The sequence below is a fragment of the Corvus brachyrhynchos genome, unplaced genomic scaffold (genome assembly GCF_000691975.1).
Source record: "Corvus brachyrhynchos isolate BGI_N302 unplaced genomic scaffold, ASM69197v1 scaffold37, whole genome shotgun sequence".
In the NCBI taxonomy this organism is placed as follows: domain Eukaryota; kingdom Metazoa; phylum Chordata; class Aves; order Passeriformes; family Corvidae; genus Corvus; species Corvus brachyrhynchos.
Genome location: NW_008239289.1, coordinates 179,658 through 193,811, shown reverse-complemented (window position 1 = coordinate 193,811; position 14,154 = coordinate 179,658). Strand labels below are relative to the sequence as shown.

At 37.1% G+C, this 14,154-nt stretch overlaps 2 protein-coding genes across 13 annotated transcripts in view; one reads left to right on the top strand and one right to left on the bottom strand.

Moving 5' to 3' along the window:
• Positions 1-10,397, top strand: part of CUNH9orf3 (chromosome unknown C9orf3 homolog) — a 219,043-nt gene extending 208,646 nt beyond the window's left edge. For 2 of the 6 annotated variants that reach the window (XR_001864014.1, XR_001864012.1), the window contains one exon: positions 10,072-10,397. The gene's annotated coding sequence lies outside the window, so the exon portion shown is untranslated. Of the gene's footprint in view, positions 1-1,153; positions 4,223-10,071 lie in introns of those variants that run through there. The other 4 variants (XR_001864015.1, XM_017740426.1, XR_001864016.1 and 1 more) reach the window with 3 other exon arrangements.
• FANCC (Fanconi anemia complementation group C) overlaps positions 1-14,154 on the bottom strand; it is a 78,463-nt gene that overhangs the window by 17,801 nt on the left and 46,508 nt on the right. For 6 of the 7 annotated variants that reach the window (XM_017740435.1, XM_017740436.1, XM_008638410.2 and 3 more), the window contains 4 exons: positions 13,047-13,166; positions 12,183-12,247; positions 9,436-9,600; positions 6,214-6,370 (listed from right to left, as the gene is read on the bottom strand). In XM_017740435.1, coding sequence (XP_017595924.1) covers positions 6,214-6,370; positions 9,436-9,600; positions 12,183-12,247; positions 13,047-13,166 — 507 coding nt within the window. The remainder of the gene's footprint in view (positions 1-6,213; positions 6,371-9,435; positions 9,601-12,182; positions 12,248-13,046; positions 13,167-14,154) is intronic. The other variant, XM_017740437.1, reaches the window with a different exon arrangement.

Genomic DNA, 14,154 nt, shown 5'->3' with positions numbered 1-14,154 from the left:
GAAACAACTCAAGACAACTGTCACTGCATAATTTACAGATTAACTCATGGATGCTATTACATAGCCATTATTAAACTGTAACTCTCAGATCAGCTCTTACTAAACCCTCAGATTTTCTCAGGATTAGAATTCTTACGATTCTCCACAGCGAGACCAAGCAGGCTCAACAGCTGATAAATGCAAACACCTGGAATCCTAAACTGTTTATGACAACAATCACTACAAATACTAAAGGTGGCAGACAGAAAGAACACGTTGTTGCATGCAGTTGCTAGAGGCAAGACACAAGGAGTAGATTTTCAAAAAGCTTTTCCTTCCTCTTTGCAGACAATCCTTTCTGGATGTGCTTTGAGACTCTTGCTACATCTTCAAAATTAAATTCCAGAAATTAAATTGATTTTATCGCCTTTGTCTTTAATAGTTTTGCATGCATTTTGATCCAAGACATTTTTTCACAGTATTATCTTCTTTGTGAACTTCAGAGTTGCTAGTACAAGCTAAATACCTCAGTGCATCAATTTTTTTTTTAAACTAGTGAAGCCTTTTACCATGCTCCCACACGAAAGACAGTTTTGAGAAAGTTGTTATCTTAAACACGCACCAGTAAACACACTGCTTTTTAATTCCATATTCTTAGGCTTTTATAGAACACCTAGAATAAAAACCACTTAAAATTCCCCAAAGTACTAAGTTAAAGTCTAAGTTAAAAAGCAAATCCTTGATTAGTGTCTCTGATGTTAGAACCTGAAGATTTGGTAAGACCATAGTTCTTGAACAGCTAGAGTAAAGACTGTCTAACAAAATGCATTCTCTAACCTTTAGGAAGCATAGTGTTTATAAAATGGCATTTAGTAATACAGCTTAAAGTACGTAACTCACTACTGAAAACTTGTATGCATTTGTTTCAAGCTAAAACGTACCAAGCAGAAAATTAATATTGTAATAATACATATAACTTACGTTTATAAAAAACCAACAGTTTTAATAATTATGATAATACTATTAATAACAATAACGCAAATAAAAAAATATCCTTTTAATTATACACAGGGAGAATGAGGACTTGGCTTAATACAATCCCTACATGGTAATATTAGAAAACAAACAACCCTTACTAAAAACTGTCTAAAAACTGTCTCCCCGTCTCCCCCAGTTGTCTCTGCCATACAGTGAAAAGGAGGCGGCCCCTCATTTTGCTGTTTTGCCCCGTTTTCTTTACGCCGCGGCTGCAGCCAAGCTGTGCTATCGAACGTGCGCCACCTCCCGCTCCGGAGCCGGCACAGCCGGCGGCTGCCCCCAAATCCCACTGCCGCCGGAGGGAGAGAAGGAACCGCCGGGATGAGACGAACAGGAGGCACGGGCCTCTCCTTCTTTTGCGGGTTTCTTTTGTTTGTTTAGCTTTGGTTTTGGGTTGTTTTTCTGTTTGTTGGTTTGGGTTTTTTTTAAGAAAATGTTTGACTAGATAGATCTCCAAAGCTGCCTTCCAAATGGAACCCTTCTGAGGTTCTAGAGAGCAATGGAGAGTATGGTTTCAGCCCTGTGGGCTAAATGTTGATTCAGTGATTTCCCCCACTGTCTTTCAGACACTCTACCTATCTTTGCACACACACTTCTATGATGATGAACCAACACACTGTAGCTTAAGACAGGTTGGATACAAACCAGAAAGGGTCCACCAGCACATTGGCTCACATACCAAAATCAAATCCTAGTTCTTTTGAACAAGTCCAAAATAAATATATACAAAGTGCCAGATGTGTTTTTATTTTGATTCCATCAATATTATGAATAATATTATCTATACTTCCTCTTTTCTTCCTCATTAATGCCTGTTTCACTGGCTCTGTACATTGGGGAGTATCTTGACTGTAGAGCTCAGGCACAGTGGGGATAAGGCTGAGTGCCTTTGGTGACAATCAGAGGCACTGTCTCTCCCAGCAAGGCAGAGATCCTGCTGGGAGTCTGTTACAGACCACCCAACCAGGATGAAGTGAAATACTCTATCAGTGGATGTTTCATGACCTCTAGCCCTTGTTCTTGTGGGAGATTTTAACTTGCCAAGTGTCTGCTGGAAGCACAGCACAGTGGAGAGGAGACAGTCTAGGAGGTTCCTGGAGAGTGTGGAAGGTAACTTCTGACACAGCTGGTAAGGGAGCCTACCAGGGCATGCCCTTCCAGACCTGCTGTTTACGAACAGAGAAGGGCTGTGGGAGAAGTGGTGGTAAAAGGCCATCTTGGGCACAGTGACCATGGAATGATAGTTTCTCTACTCTTGGTGAAATAAGGAAGGGGATCAACAGAAATTCTACCTTGGACTTCCTGAGGGCAGACTTTGACCTGTTCAGGACACTGGTTCAGAGAGTCCCTCAGGAAACTGCCCTTAAAAACAAAGGGGTCCAGGAAGGCTGGACATGCTTTAAGAAGAATGCACAGGAGCATGCCATCTCCATGTGCCAACAGATGAGCTGGCAGAGAAGACAACTACCCTGGCTGAGCAGGGAGCTCTCATAGGAACTCAGGGGAAAAAAGAGAGATTATGACCTTTGGAAGAAGGGGCAAGCAACTCAGGATGTCATTAGGTCATACAGAGAATAAACTAGAAAGGCAAAACCTCAACTAGAACTCGATCTGGCCACTGCTGTGAAAGATTATAAAAAGTGGTTTTATAAATATATTAACTACAAAATGAGGGCCAAGGAAAATCTCCATCCTTTATTGGACATGGAAGGGAACAGAGTCACCAAGGATGAGGTACTTAATGCCTTCCTTACCACAGTCTTTAACAGAAAGCCCAGTTATCCTCAGGGCAGCCAGCCCCCTGAGCTGGTAGACAGGGATGGGGAGCAGGACAGACCCCCTGCAATCCAGAAGGAAGTTGTTAGTGATCTGCTGTGCCACTTAGACAGCCACAAGTCTGTGGAGTCAGATGGGATCCACCCAAGGGTGCTGATGGAGCTGGCAGAAGTGCTCACTAAGCCTCTCTCCATCATTTATCATCAGTCCTGGCTAACTGAGATCCCAGATGTCTGAAGGTTGGCCAGTGTGGCACCCATCCACAAGAAGGACTGGAAGGAGGATCTGGGGAACTACAAGACTGTCAGCCTAACCCTGGTGCCAGGGAAGGTTACAGAAGAAATCATCTTGAGTGCCATCACACAGGACAACCAGGGGATGAGGCCCAGCCAGCAGGGCTTTGGGAAAAGCTGCCTGACAAACCTGATTCCCTTTTATGACCAGGTGACCTGCCTATTGGATGAGGGAAAGGCTGTGGATGTTGTCTATGTGGACTTCAGCAATGCACCTCACTGCAAGGACATTACGCAGCTGGAGTATGTCCAGAGAAGGGCAGCAGAGCTGGTGAAGGGTCTGAAGCACAAGTCCTGTGAGGAGCAGCTGAGGGAGCTGGGGTTGTTCAGGCTGGAGAAAAGGAGGCTCAGGGGACACCTTACTGCTCTGTACAACTGCCAAAAAGGACGGTGCAGCCAGGTGGGGGTCATCTCTTCTCCCAGGCAACCAGTGACAGGAGAAGAGGACAGAGTCTCAATCTGTGTGTACATCAGGAAGAATTTTGTCAGTGAAAGGGTGGTTAAGCATTAGAACAGGCTGCCCAGGGAGGTGTTGGAGTCACCATTCCTGGAAGTGTTCAAAAAACAACTGGATATAGCACTTTGAGATGTGATTTAGCTGACATGGTGTTCAGTCAAAGGTTGGACTCAATGGTCTTGGAGGTCTCTTCCAACTGTAATGATTCTGTGATTCTAAGCTGACAAGGTGGAAAACAAAGTGCAGCAAGAACAGATGGTTTATAAAGAAGAAGCTGACAAATTGTAAGCCCTCTCAACCTATTGCACTTTTCTTGTAACACACCTATGAAAGAAATAAAACTACTTTGGAAACCTATCTCAGAACCAAACACAAACTATAAATGACACTGATTCAATCACATCTCTTTTTACATACACAGGCTTTAAAAATCTATGTATATACATATCTATCCATTTCTGGTCAAGTATAAAATACTAGTATATGTATTTACTGCAAGTTTAGTTGTTAATGCCCACATACAAACCTTAAAGTTACTTCAGGAAGGAAGACATCCACTCACCCACCCAATTCCAAAGAAGCTAAGAGACCAGCTGTGATGGTCACTTCCCTTGTTTTTATTATTTCTGAGTAACTACAGGACTTCCAATATTAATTCCAGTTTAGCCACAAACACAAACATAATAGCACGCCATATAAACATAAGTTAGTGGACCATCACACAACAATTACTCTTGGAATTAAAATATACGAGTAGTACATACCAAGTTTCTTTCATAATAGAAGTACAGTGGTTTACAACTATCTGGGTACCTTAGATCTCTAGAGGTTTATGTACAGTATGATTACTGTATCAAGATACTTGATTTAGATAAATTACTCTGATAATGCAATTATGGAAGAGCTTATTGAAATTTCCTTCTTATAATGCACTATAATCAAATCACTAGCATATTTCTGCCTGTTTGTCCTCTAAAGATTTTCTTCCAAATAGGAAAGTAGAAATCTAGTTTTGTCTCATGATTCCACCATTACCATATCCATAAGGTAAACAGAGCATACATCCTAAAATACCATAATCTAACTGCCAAAAAATGCACATCCGTATTCCTAAATAAATACTTATATATCCTTTAGGCAGGCTAAATTAACATATTCTTGTATAATCAGGGCTGACTGATTTAATGTCACACAAGTATATCTTTACAGTACCATGTACATGTTGTACAAAACATCATTATACATTTAGAACACGATTTCTGGATCACAATATTTTCCCTCTATATTGCCTCTCTGAAGCTTCTCATCCTGTTGTTTTTAATTGTTATGCCATCTCCCATTTATGTACCCTCCTTCTTATCAATGCCCATCAATCATCAATATCCATCTGCGAAATGCTCTCCTCTTTATGGCTTCATTCATTCCAGTCTTTGTCCACAGGATGGATCTCTAAACCAGCTTTCAAAGCTGCTGCACTGGTCTTGCCACTCTGTCAATATCTTATTTTGAAAGCACAAAGTCTTTGGAGCAGAGGCAAGTAAAGACAACCTAAGTGTGCCAGCACAATAATGTTCCATACTTTTCAGAGATCAGGATGTGAAGACAGTGTAAGTGTGAACATTTTTAATAAACAACAAAAAACAACACTTGAAAAAGATATTTGACTTCTTTTTAGGTATTTATAACTTAGATTTAGAGATTTTTCTTTTCCTCACCTGGTACGTGGTGTAGTACCAGACACTATATACAACTCAGTTTATCTTGTATAGGAAAATTAGGCACAGACCCTGTATATAGCCTTGTTTGCTGCAATATATCTAAATCCCCAGGTAACATATGAAGAACTGCTGATGCCAAGCATTTATGAGATTTGCAAGTATCATATTGGATCCCTAAATATGAGACTTGCAGATTCAAAAGGAAGAATACTTAAAGGTAGCATTCTTTTCCCGACTAGAATACGTACTCTGTTAGCCGTTTCATAGGCTGAAAATAAGATACTTTATGCCATTCTTTACTTCTGCCATTTTATGAAACATATAATTTGAGTGCATTGCACACATGCAATTTCACACTGTAATTAACAATTAAATTTACATTTAGTGCTGCAACTAGCTCATTATTTTGGAAAAAGTATACAGTTTTCTCTTAAGGAAGATTTTTGGTGCTCCACCTAGCGCAGAATTTGAAAACAAATTTTAATTACAGTTTAGCAAATGTTTTGCATTAAGAACTTTGTCCAGGTTTGCAAATAAAACCAAGTAACAAAGCAGTCCATAATAAAATAATCTACAAGGGGTTCCAATTGTTTAGATTCCTGAACTCCAGGAGCACAGAGACTGAAGTAAAAACAAATTCAAATCCTTCCTGGCCAGAGTTTATAATTTTTTAAGACAGAGGAAGGTGCTCAGCACTCTCACCAGGGGGATCCTCACTTTTTTACCCATTCTTCATCACTGCATGAAATCTTTTTTTCTCTTCTACCAATTAATTGTAAAAATTTTAAAAATTAGTGATCTTTTTAAGACTCAAGATTTGGCTTGCATTAACAAGCCGGATATCCCATAATGGCCATTTATGCTGATGTATGTCTACACGTTGACATATTTGAAAACTCTCACTCCTGAAGCAGGAAAGAGCAGTATCAAATGTACTACATGTTGCACATACCAGCAACGAGTCTTTCATTACACAAGCCACTTCTTCCAGTGAATTCAACTGAACGGAAAACAACTGGTCTAAAAGATGTAAGGTAGCTTTTTCAAGGCTTGGTAAGTGACGAAGCCAAAGGCTGAAGACAGCTGATTCAGGAAGGGAGATCTTCTTCCTGGTTTAGAGAGAAAAATACTGTTTTACCTGAATAACTGGAAGGAAGACAAAAAAATGTACTTTTATTTTTTTTCTTTTTTTAAACATATTGGGGAAAACAAAGGCACGAAGATTAACCTGAAGCAAGAGAGAGAAAATCTTGTTTACAGTAGCCTGTTCAACAGCAAATCGTAATAGCAAAGAATGACAGGAAATCACCATAATCTACAAATGCAACTTTACCACATGTGTTTAAAACCTAAAAATTTGGTCATGATGGATCCCATCAAACGGAAGCAGAAGGCTTAAGTCTGGAGCTCCCTTCATCTCTCAAGAAAGGTCCTGTCCCTGGACCTTTGCGCTCTCTCCAACCTGTACTAGCACTGCAGACAGCTACTGACAGATGAGCAGGAAGGTCCTGCATAATATTTCTGCTGTATAAGCAAAGCATTACTTATCTTTGCAGAGGAATAAGGAAAAAACCCAAAACCAACAATAACAAAAAGGAGAAAAAAAGAACAAAAAAAGGAAAAAGAAATTACTTAGAGGTAGGTAAGTCTTCAGCCTGCCAGCTGACCAGAGCCATTTAAAAGAAAAATAGTTAAGAAGACAAGTTATCTCTTCACCTAAAGACTTCGACTACTACCCAGCTGAAGTATAGTGTTGTATCACTACAAAAAAAGGGCACAGTGTGGACCAGCATGAATCAAAATACACTAAACTAACTACCCAAGAAGAGATATCATAGCACAAACATCATAGAATATTTTTGTAGCTATTGTGATAGTTGCAAATTAAAAGGTCAAAACCAAAACAATACATAAATAATAAGAAATATTTGCATTGGTCTTAAATCAAGTTAAGATTAAAAAACCTAAAATTAGCCTGGAGAGTATATGCAAAGTAAAGCAATTGATAAGAAAGAAAAATACCAGTAGAAAGAATAGTAATGACATTTTAGGATCTATTTTCAATGTATTTCTTTTGCCATATATTCATTAAAATATCAGCTCTCAGAATTCTGAATTTCATTACAAAGCTTGTATTTTTTCTACTCAATACTATGGAATGACCTTAAAGTGTACATGTGAAGACAAGAAATACGTCAAAGTATCCAGAACTTCAAAATGGTAAAGCAGTGCTCAATTTCAGGATGCTGTTAATTTATTGAGTATTACTATTAAAGCACATACGCACATCAGAGTAAATTAAGAATGACAAGAGATTAGCTAATTATGCTACTACCAACTTTATTGCTTTCTTTGTGGTAGCATGGTAGGTATTACAGATATTATGGCAGGAAAAGAAAGCTAATAAGCTCACATAGAGGTGTTGCAACTCTAAGATTTAAAAACAATACAGGAAGTTAACTGTAGTGATTATATTCCTACAGCTGAACTTGCAGATGGTCCCACCGGGACAATTCAGCGTTCTTTGGAGGCCTGCAAGTGCCCTATTTTCTGGGGCAGGCTTCACCCATGTTCAGAAAGAAGATGTGTTTGAAACACAACAGAGTTAAGGAGAACAAAACTCAGTTGTCAGAGTGGGGAATAAATTAAAATACAAGCACATTCACATTAAGACCACATGAGTTCAGTCCAGGAATATATCATGCAAAGCATGCATGAGCCTGTATCTGCCCTCAGGGAAACCACGCACTTTTGTTGAGCACCCTGCAAGAGTCCCTTAGTCAAAAGCCATGTGAAATCAGGTATTTTTGCTCACTGTGATAAGCAAGCAGCTCAGAAGTTAAGAAAAGAGACATTTATTTCAGTCAGAAGAACCTCTTATGACCATCCAAAGAATGGCCATACTCACAATATGAAGTGTCAGAAGTCTGTCATGATGGACTGCCTATCACCTTACTGATATGAGAACAAACCATCTGTACAGAACCTGCGAACTTGCTCTCTCAAAGTCTTCCAAACTTGTGGAGCACATACAGTCAGAAGCCACAAAAGACAGACAAGTGAAAGAGTGAAAGACAGCTCTGTCTTTTTGGGCACATCTTTTACTACAAACCTCCACATGCCTTTTTCATTCCTTTTCCTCAGCTTCTACTAACATGTATGGATTAGTTGCTGTACTTCTCCATTAATTACTTTTTGTCTGGAGTCCTCAATGGATCACCACAAAAATCTTCATTAGAACATCTCAGAAATTATGAGTACAGAGGAAGCAATTAAAACTGATTAAAAACAGGAGAAAAATGGATAATTGACAAAGTATTCACAAGGGACATTTTCTAGTATAAAAAATTTGTTTATAATATGGCGCCTCAGCTGCATGTTGAACAAAGCAATTCTCAAGCAAAAGTAGGCTGTGCTTTCCTTGACATCTTCCCTTTCCTGGCACAGCCAGCCTTACTGATGTTCAGCTTCACTCAGCTGGTTTTCATCCATAGACTGATTTTATCAGAACAGTGGGTTTAGTGGTAGCAAACAAACAAAGTTGTATTTCACAAATTGCTCCTCTCTCAAACTCATTAAAACAAATCTGCTGAAAACCAGGAGAACAAATTTCACAAAAAAACCGAAAAATCCCAAACCAAAATAAAATAAAAAACCAAACCAAACCAAAAAACCACAAAAAAACCCAAAACCAAAAATCAAAAACCAAAAAAACCCCAATAAAAGAACAAAACAACCAAAATAAAACAAAAACTACAAAACTATGAAAACATCACACATAAGGATCTATCTTACACACAGAAAAATTAAAATGGCTCCCAAAATTTCACATTAGGAATCCTAATATACTTATATGACAGGTAAATGACATTTCTATGAAAAATTATCACAATTTCCACAAAATTACGAAAATCTGTTGAAGGTTTTAACCTCCTTTTTAGGGAACAGGAGGGACAAAAACCCAGCCAATATTTAAAGCTGCTATGCCACAACTTGTGCATCAGTGTAAAATTCTGCTTTGGCCCACAAGCTCTGCTATTCAAATGCAAAGGTAGTATTTTACTAGAAAGCAGGTATACAGTGCATTCAGCATACAAACCTAGACAAGAGACATTGAACTGAATTGATAATCTTTATGAAAAAGCAAAACAGTAACACAAACCCTGCTACTTACTTTAAAAAGGCCTCATTCACAGCCTCTAGAAACTCTGAACTGAGAATTTCTTTTGATGAACCTCCGTGGTAAAGAAGGAGAGTTTCCAGCAATGGAGTTAGGTCAGGCAAAGTAATGAGAGGCACACAGAAAATGGACACAGCATTCACACGACTGGCTGAAATGCTGAAGGAAAAAATAAACACAGTTCATATTTCAGAAAAGTCATAATTTCTAAACTGTTAAGCTAAAAAAAGGACATTAATTAATCACAGAAGATTAAATGTAAGAGATGCATACTTAACTGCTGAAAAATTATTTACTAGAATGACTGTTGACATATCATTCCTTATTGTGTGCAGAATGTTAAGAAGTCAGATAAAATTTTGATATTTAAATGCTCAAAGTAAACCATGTAAGGGATATCAACACAATTCTGAATTGAAACCAGTTGTGTTGGTTCCATCACCCTGTCCTTCCTACTAGACAGTGCTTTGTCTTTCCCAGTGATGGAAGATTACAGATTCATAGCTTTCATGTAAGTTTCCTGGAACTCCAGAAGAGACAACCTAGCTGCTTTTCAGGCCTCCTGTTGCTTTTTTAACCCCTCTTTCCTCTCAACAGAAACAATTTATGACCCCTCTTTCCTCTCAACAGAAACAATTTATGAATCCTGCTGTCTTCAAGTGCTCAGCTGAAAAATTTTTGCTTACAGATCTACAGCCCTACAGCTGAAGGAATATGCAGCACCTTTGGATCTTAATATACGAACCACTCATTGGATCTTCTCACTAAAACTACGTGGTTGGAAATTATCAAAGACAGTGGAATCTGGAACATAAAGAAAATACGGAACCTTTGGAACATTAAAAAAATTAAAATGGCAGGGACTACATTTGCAAAAAGAAATCACAACTTTCCCAGAGAATATATATTGTTCCTAGCACATGAAACTGTAGTTTTGACAGGAAGACACTTATAAAGACCAAGAACTATGAAATACTGAATTCTAGCAAATTAAAAGGTGCTAGATGGTTCGTAAAAGGCTTCCCTGAGTTCCTGCAAGTTTCTCCTGATTCACTAAATGAAGTGCATTCTCTGCAAGAACCTGAAACTATTTTCTTTGGGGAGTTACCAGTATCACCCCTGAAGACCTGAGAGGGGAATTAAGATGCTGCTCAGCAGTGTGGACATGAGGTACTAATCATTATCATATAAACAGAGAGAGAAATAAAACATGATGTATTTTCAAAGATGCACATTTCTGAGTAGTTATCTGATTAAATACGTGTTTAAGTCTTCTTATACTGAAATACTTCAAAATGCACTTTTGCTACAAGTGTTTTTGTAGGAATGGTAATTATTGGGAAGATCTTACTGTGCAGCAGTATTTTCCAGGATACACAGACCTGAAACTCTAAATCAGTTCCCTTTGCAAAATTATGTTTCTAATTCCTTATGCAGGATTAGCTAAGTTTACTACATAATCTTCAAAATATGTTCTTGGTGAATAGTGCACAATGCACTCCACTGTGTACCATGAATTTGCACAGACACTGTCATCTGAGTTTTTTAAAGTATCACTAAATGGAGAAAGGAGAAAATGTACACCTGTAAAAGCAGAATACTTTTGCCTCTGGAATTTGAATAAACAGCCATATCACAATTTCTACACTCAAAAATCCACCTAAGTTCAAAGTTCTCCCTCTCTCCCAGCAGAAATCCAGTATTCCTCTTCCCAACGATCTCAACCAATCTAAGTCTGTTTCATCCTACTTTTTAAAATGTGGGTGTTTATTTCCTACATGGAATGAAATTTTGTGATACCCCTCATTAACTGTGTCCATGATTTTAATACTAATGTCTGTTCTAAACTAATTCAGCTCATTTAACCTTTCTTACCAGAGAGAAGAGCCAAGTTTTTGGCGCATGATACAAGAAAGATACTTCAATCAGCTTCTTGTTTCCTGTAATTTTACAAGCTATGTGGTATAAAATAGGTCATAAAACTCTTTTCTTCATAGCATCCCTTTTGACTCTAAGGACAACAGAATGTGCACAGGCATTTTCTTTAATTCAATTACTTAACTGTTAATTATTCCAATTTTATTAATATTCAAATGTTTTAATTTACTTATTAGTTATTTTACTATTTAATAACAATTTCATTTAGTTTATTACATGACACTGTTAGTGTAATTATTTAATCACTAATAATTTACTTTTTAAATAAATATTGCTTATTTTTATTTATTACTCTATTATTAATAATTTAGTAAATTGAATAAACTTAAAACAGAAGACACAACTTTAATTCATAGTTTATATTAAAAATATCTATCCTCATTTTTTCGGTTGTTTTTTTAGCTGCACTTCATTAAATTTACATGCAATCAAAAGCGCCTACTGACATTCAAATGACCTAATTTTTACAGTACCAACAAAAGGCTATGATCAGCGTTTCAAGGTCAGTAGAAAGGTACAAATCAGACAGCAAAAAGGCATGATCATGTGAAAAACAGTGACAACAGCAGCATTAAGCAAATGATCTTTGAAGGTCCCTTCCAACCATTCTGTGACTCCTAGGTTAAGTATAAACTCTTAGGTGAAGCCCAACTTAACAAGCTCGTCCACACCTTAAATTATCTACATATGTATCCAACACTTTTCAACTGAAGCCTAAGTTGCCCAAGACTGTAAAATGATCCTCACTGAACTGTAATGACCCAAACCAAAATATACCAAAATTATGTTTAGATAACACCTACCTCCCCTGAATGTTAAGTCCATTGAACTGGTTTTCTCTGAGTTCTGTTACTAATGAAATGACCATCTGTTAAATAAAATAAAGATAAATAAAATAAAATACATTACATTTACTGCCAATAAGCAGACATTAGTTGCATGGTTCTCTATGTGACTGAGGTACTGTAAATGTTAATAACTTTCTCTGTTCATCTATTTCCATTTTTTTGATTTTTTAACTGTTGATGTCAAATTGAAGCTCTCCTAATCACTGAACAAACTGTACTGCAAAACATTATTGTAGCACATTATATACTTTATACATTTTAAAACTAAAATTATGTTCATTTTAGCTCTGCCTCCCCAGGAGTTAAGGCAAAACTTTCAGAAGACCATTACTAATAATTTTTTCATGCTTTATCTAATTCAAGTCAATGAATTATGAAATATTATTCCCACTATTTTTATATATCCTAAATATAAAAGTGACTTTACCTAACATTCAGGGTTCATTTCCCATTTTAAATGCAGTGGATACGGTAAAGAAAACATTCAGAAGTTACATTCTAATACATAAAACAATAATATAATTTTAACTTCATGGGGAAAAATAATGATAGAATAGGGGGTTTTTTTATTATAGCACAATAGCAATGGGAATTTTGTTTTTATGAGCATCTATTACAGTGTAATCTAATAAAAAAATTTCTCATTTGTCCAGAGATCTCCCAATTCATTTTTTCCCTTAAAAGGTTGTAAAAGTAACTAAGGTAAGAAAAGATAAACAAAGTTCAGTTCATGTTCCTTATCACAATGACAGGTCCATGTATGTGCTTATAAACTGGTGATTTATTATTAACAAAATCTCAATTACACAAAATACTTACATTTTTAACCAAGTGACAATAATAATCTGCTGATGTGTAGCCCAGAGCTGATACAAATGTACTAGTTTCAGCTTCGTTACTTTCCCACTTAGAAGAAGAAAGGAGATGGCACAGCAAACTCTGGGAAATCAAGAAAATGGCAATAAAGCACCAGGCTACAACAAGCTGTGTAAGGAGATAGGACAGCTTTTGAACTCTGTCTGGGGTAAGGTCTTTTGATCGGCTGTGGCCATTTCACACCATTGACACAGAAGAGCAGACAGCTCCCACCAAGCATCAGGAAAATGCTGCAGCTGCTACAATCAAGTGTGGGTTCACACACACCACACGATTTCAGCAGTTGTCCAATAGCAATGGAGACCATTCACACCAAAATCATACAGACCTTTCTATGTTTCAGTTCTCTGGGAGCCATTTCAATCATCTGTAGTCTTGATCAGTACCATGATCAAGAAAAGAAAGTGTGAAATTAGCATCTACTTTTCCATGTCACTCTTTCAAGATGTCCTGGGATTTAGGGTCTGGCCTCATAATGTAATTTGCTTAATTTCCTCATTATCTTGAGAAGATGATGATAAAACCTTATCTTGACATTTACTTTTCTACCAGTTTCATTACAAAATGCTTTACATCTCATTAAAACCTTTTAAGTACATCATACAATAACCTAAGCAATTCTTTGATGATAGATTCTAAGTCAGACTAATCGATTTGGCAGAGGTAGTTCTATGTTGATTATCAAACAATCTGCTCTGTATTTCTTACAACTTTCATTTCTTCCTGTTCTCGATTGCTACATGCAGATATAACAACAGTTATGTTCCCTTTCTAGGGTTCATTTCAGGGCTTTATGTATCATTGACACTTAAAGGATAAACTAGATTATACTTTGTATGTCACTAAGTATATAAAATTCTTTGTAACAGAGGGTTAGGATTAGTATACACTGAAAAAGACCTTCATTTAAAAAATATATTATTAAAAGAAAGTTCAGATGAATGCTCTGTGACTTTCATGGGTTTAGACTGCTTCATTCTATGTATTCTTATTAATAAAAAGAGGAACCTCATGAAAGGTTTTGAGACCAAAAAAAATAGAAATCTCATTA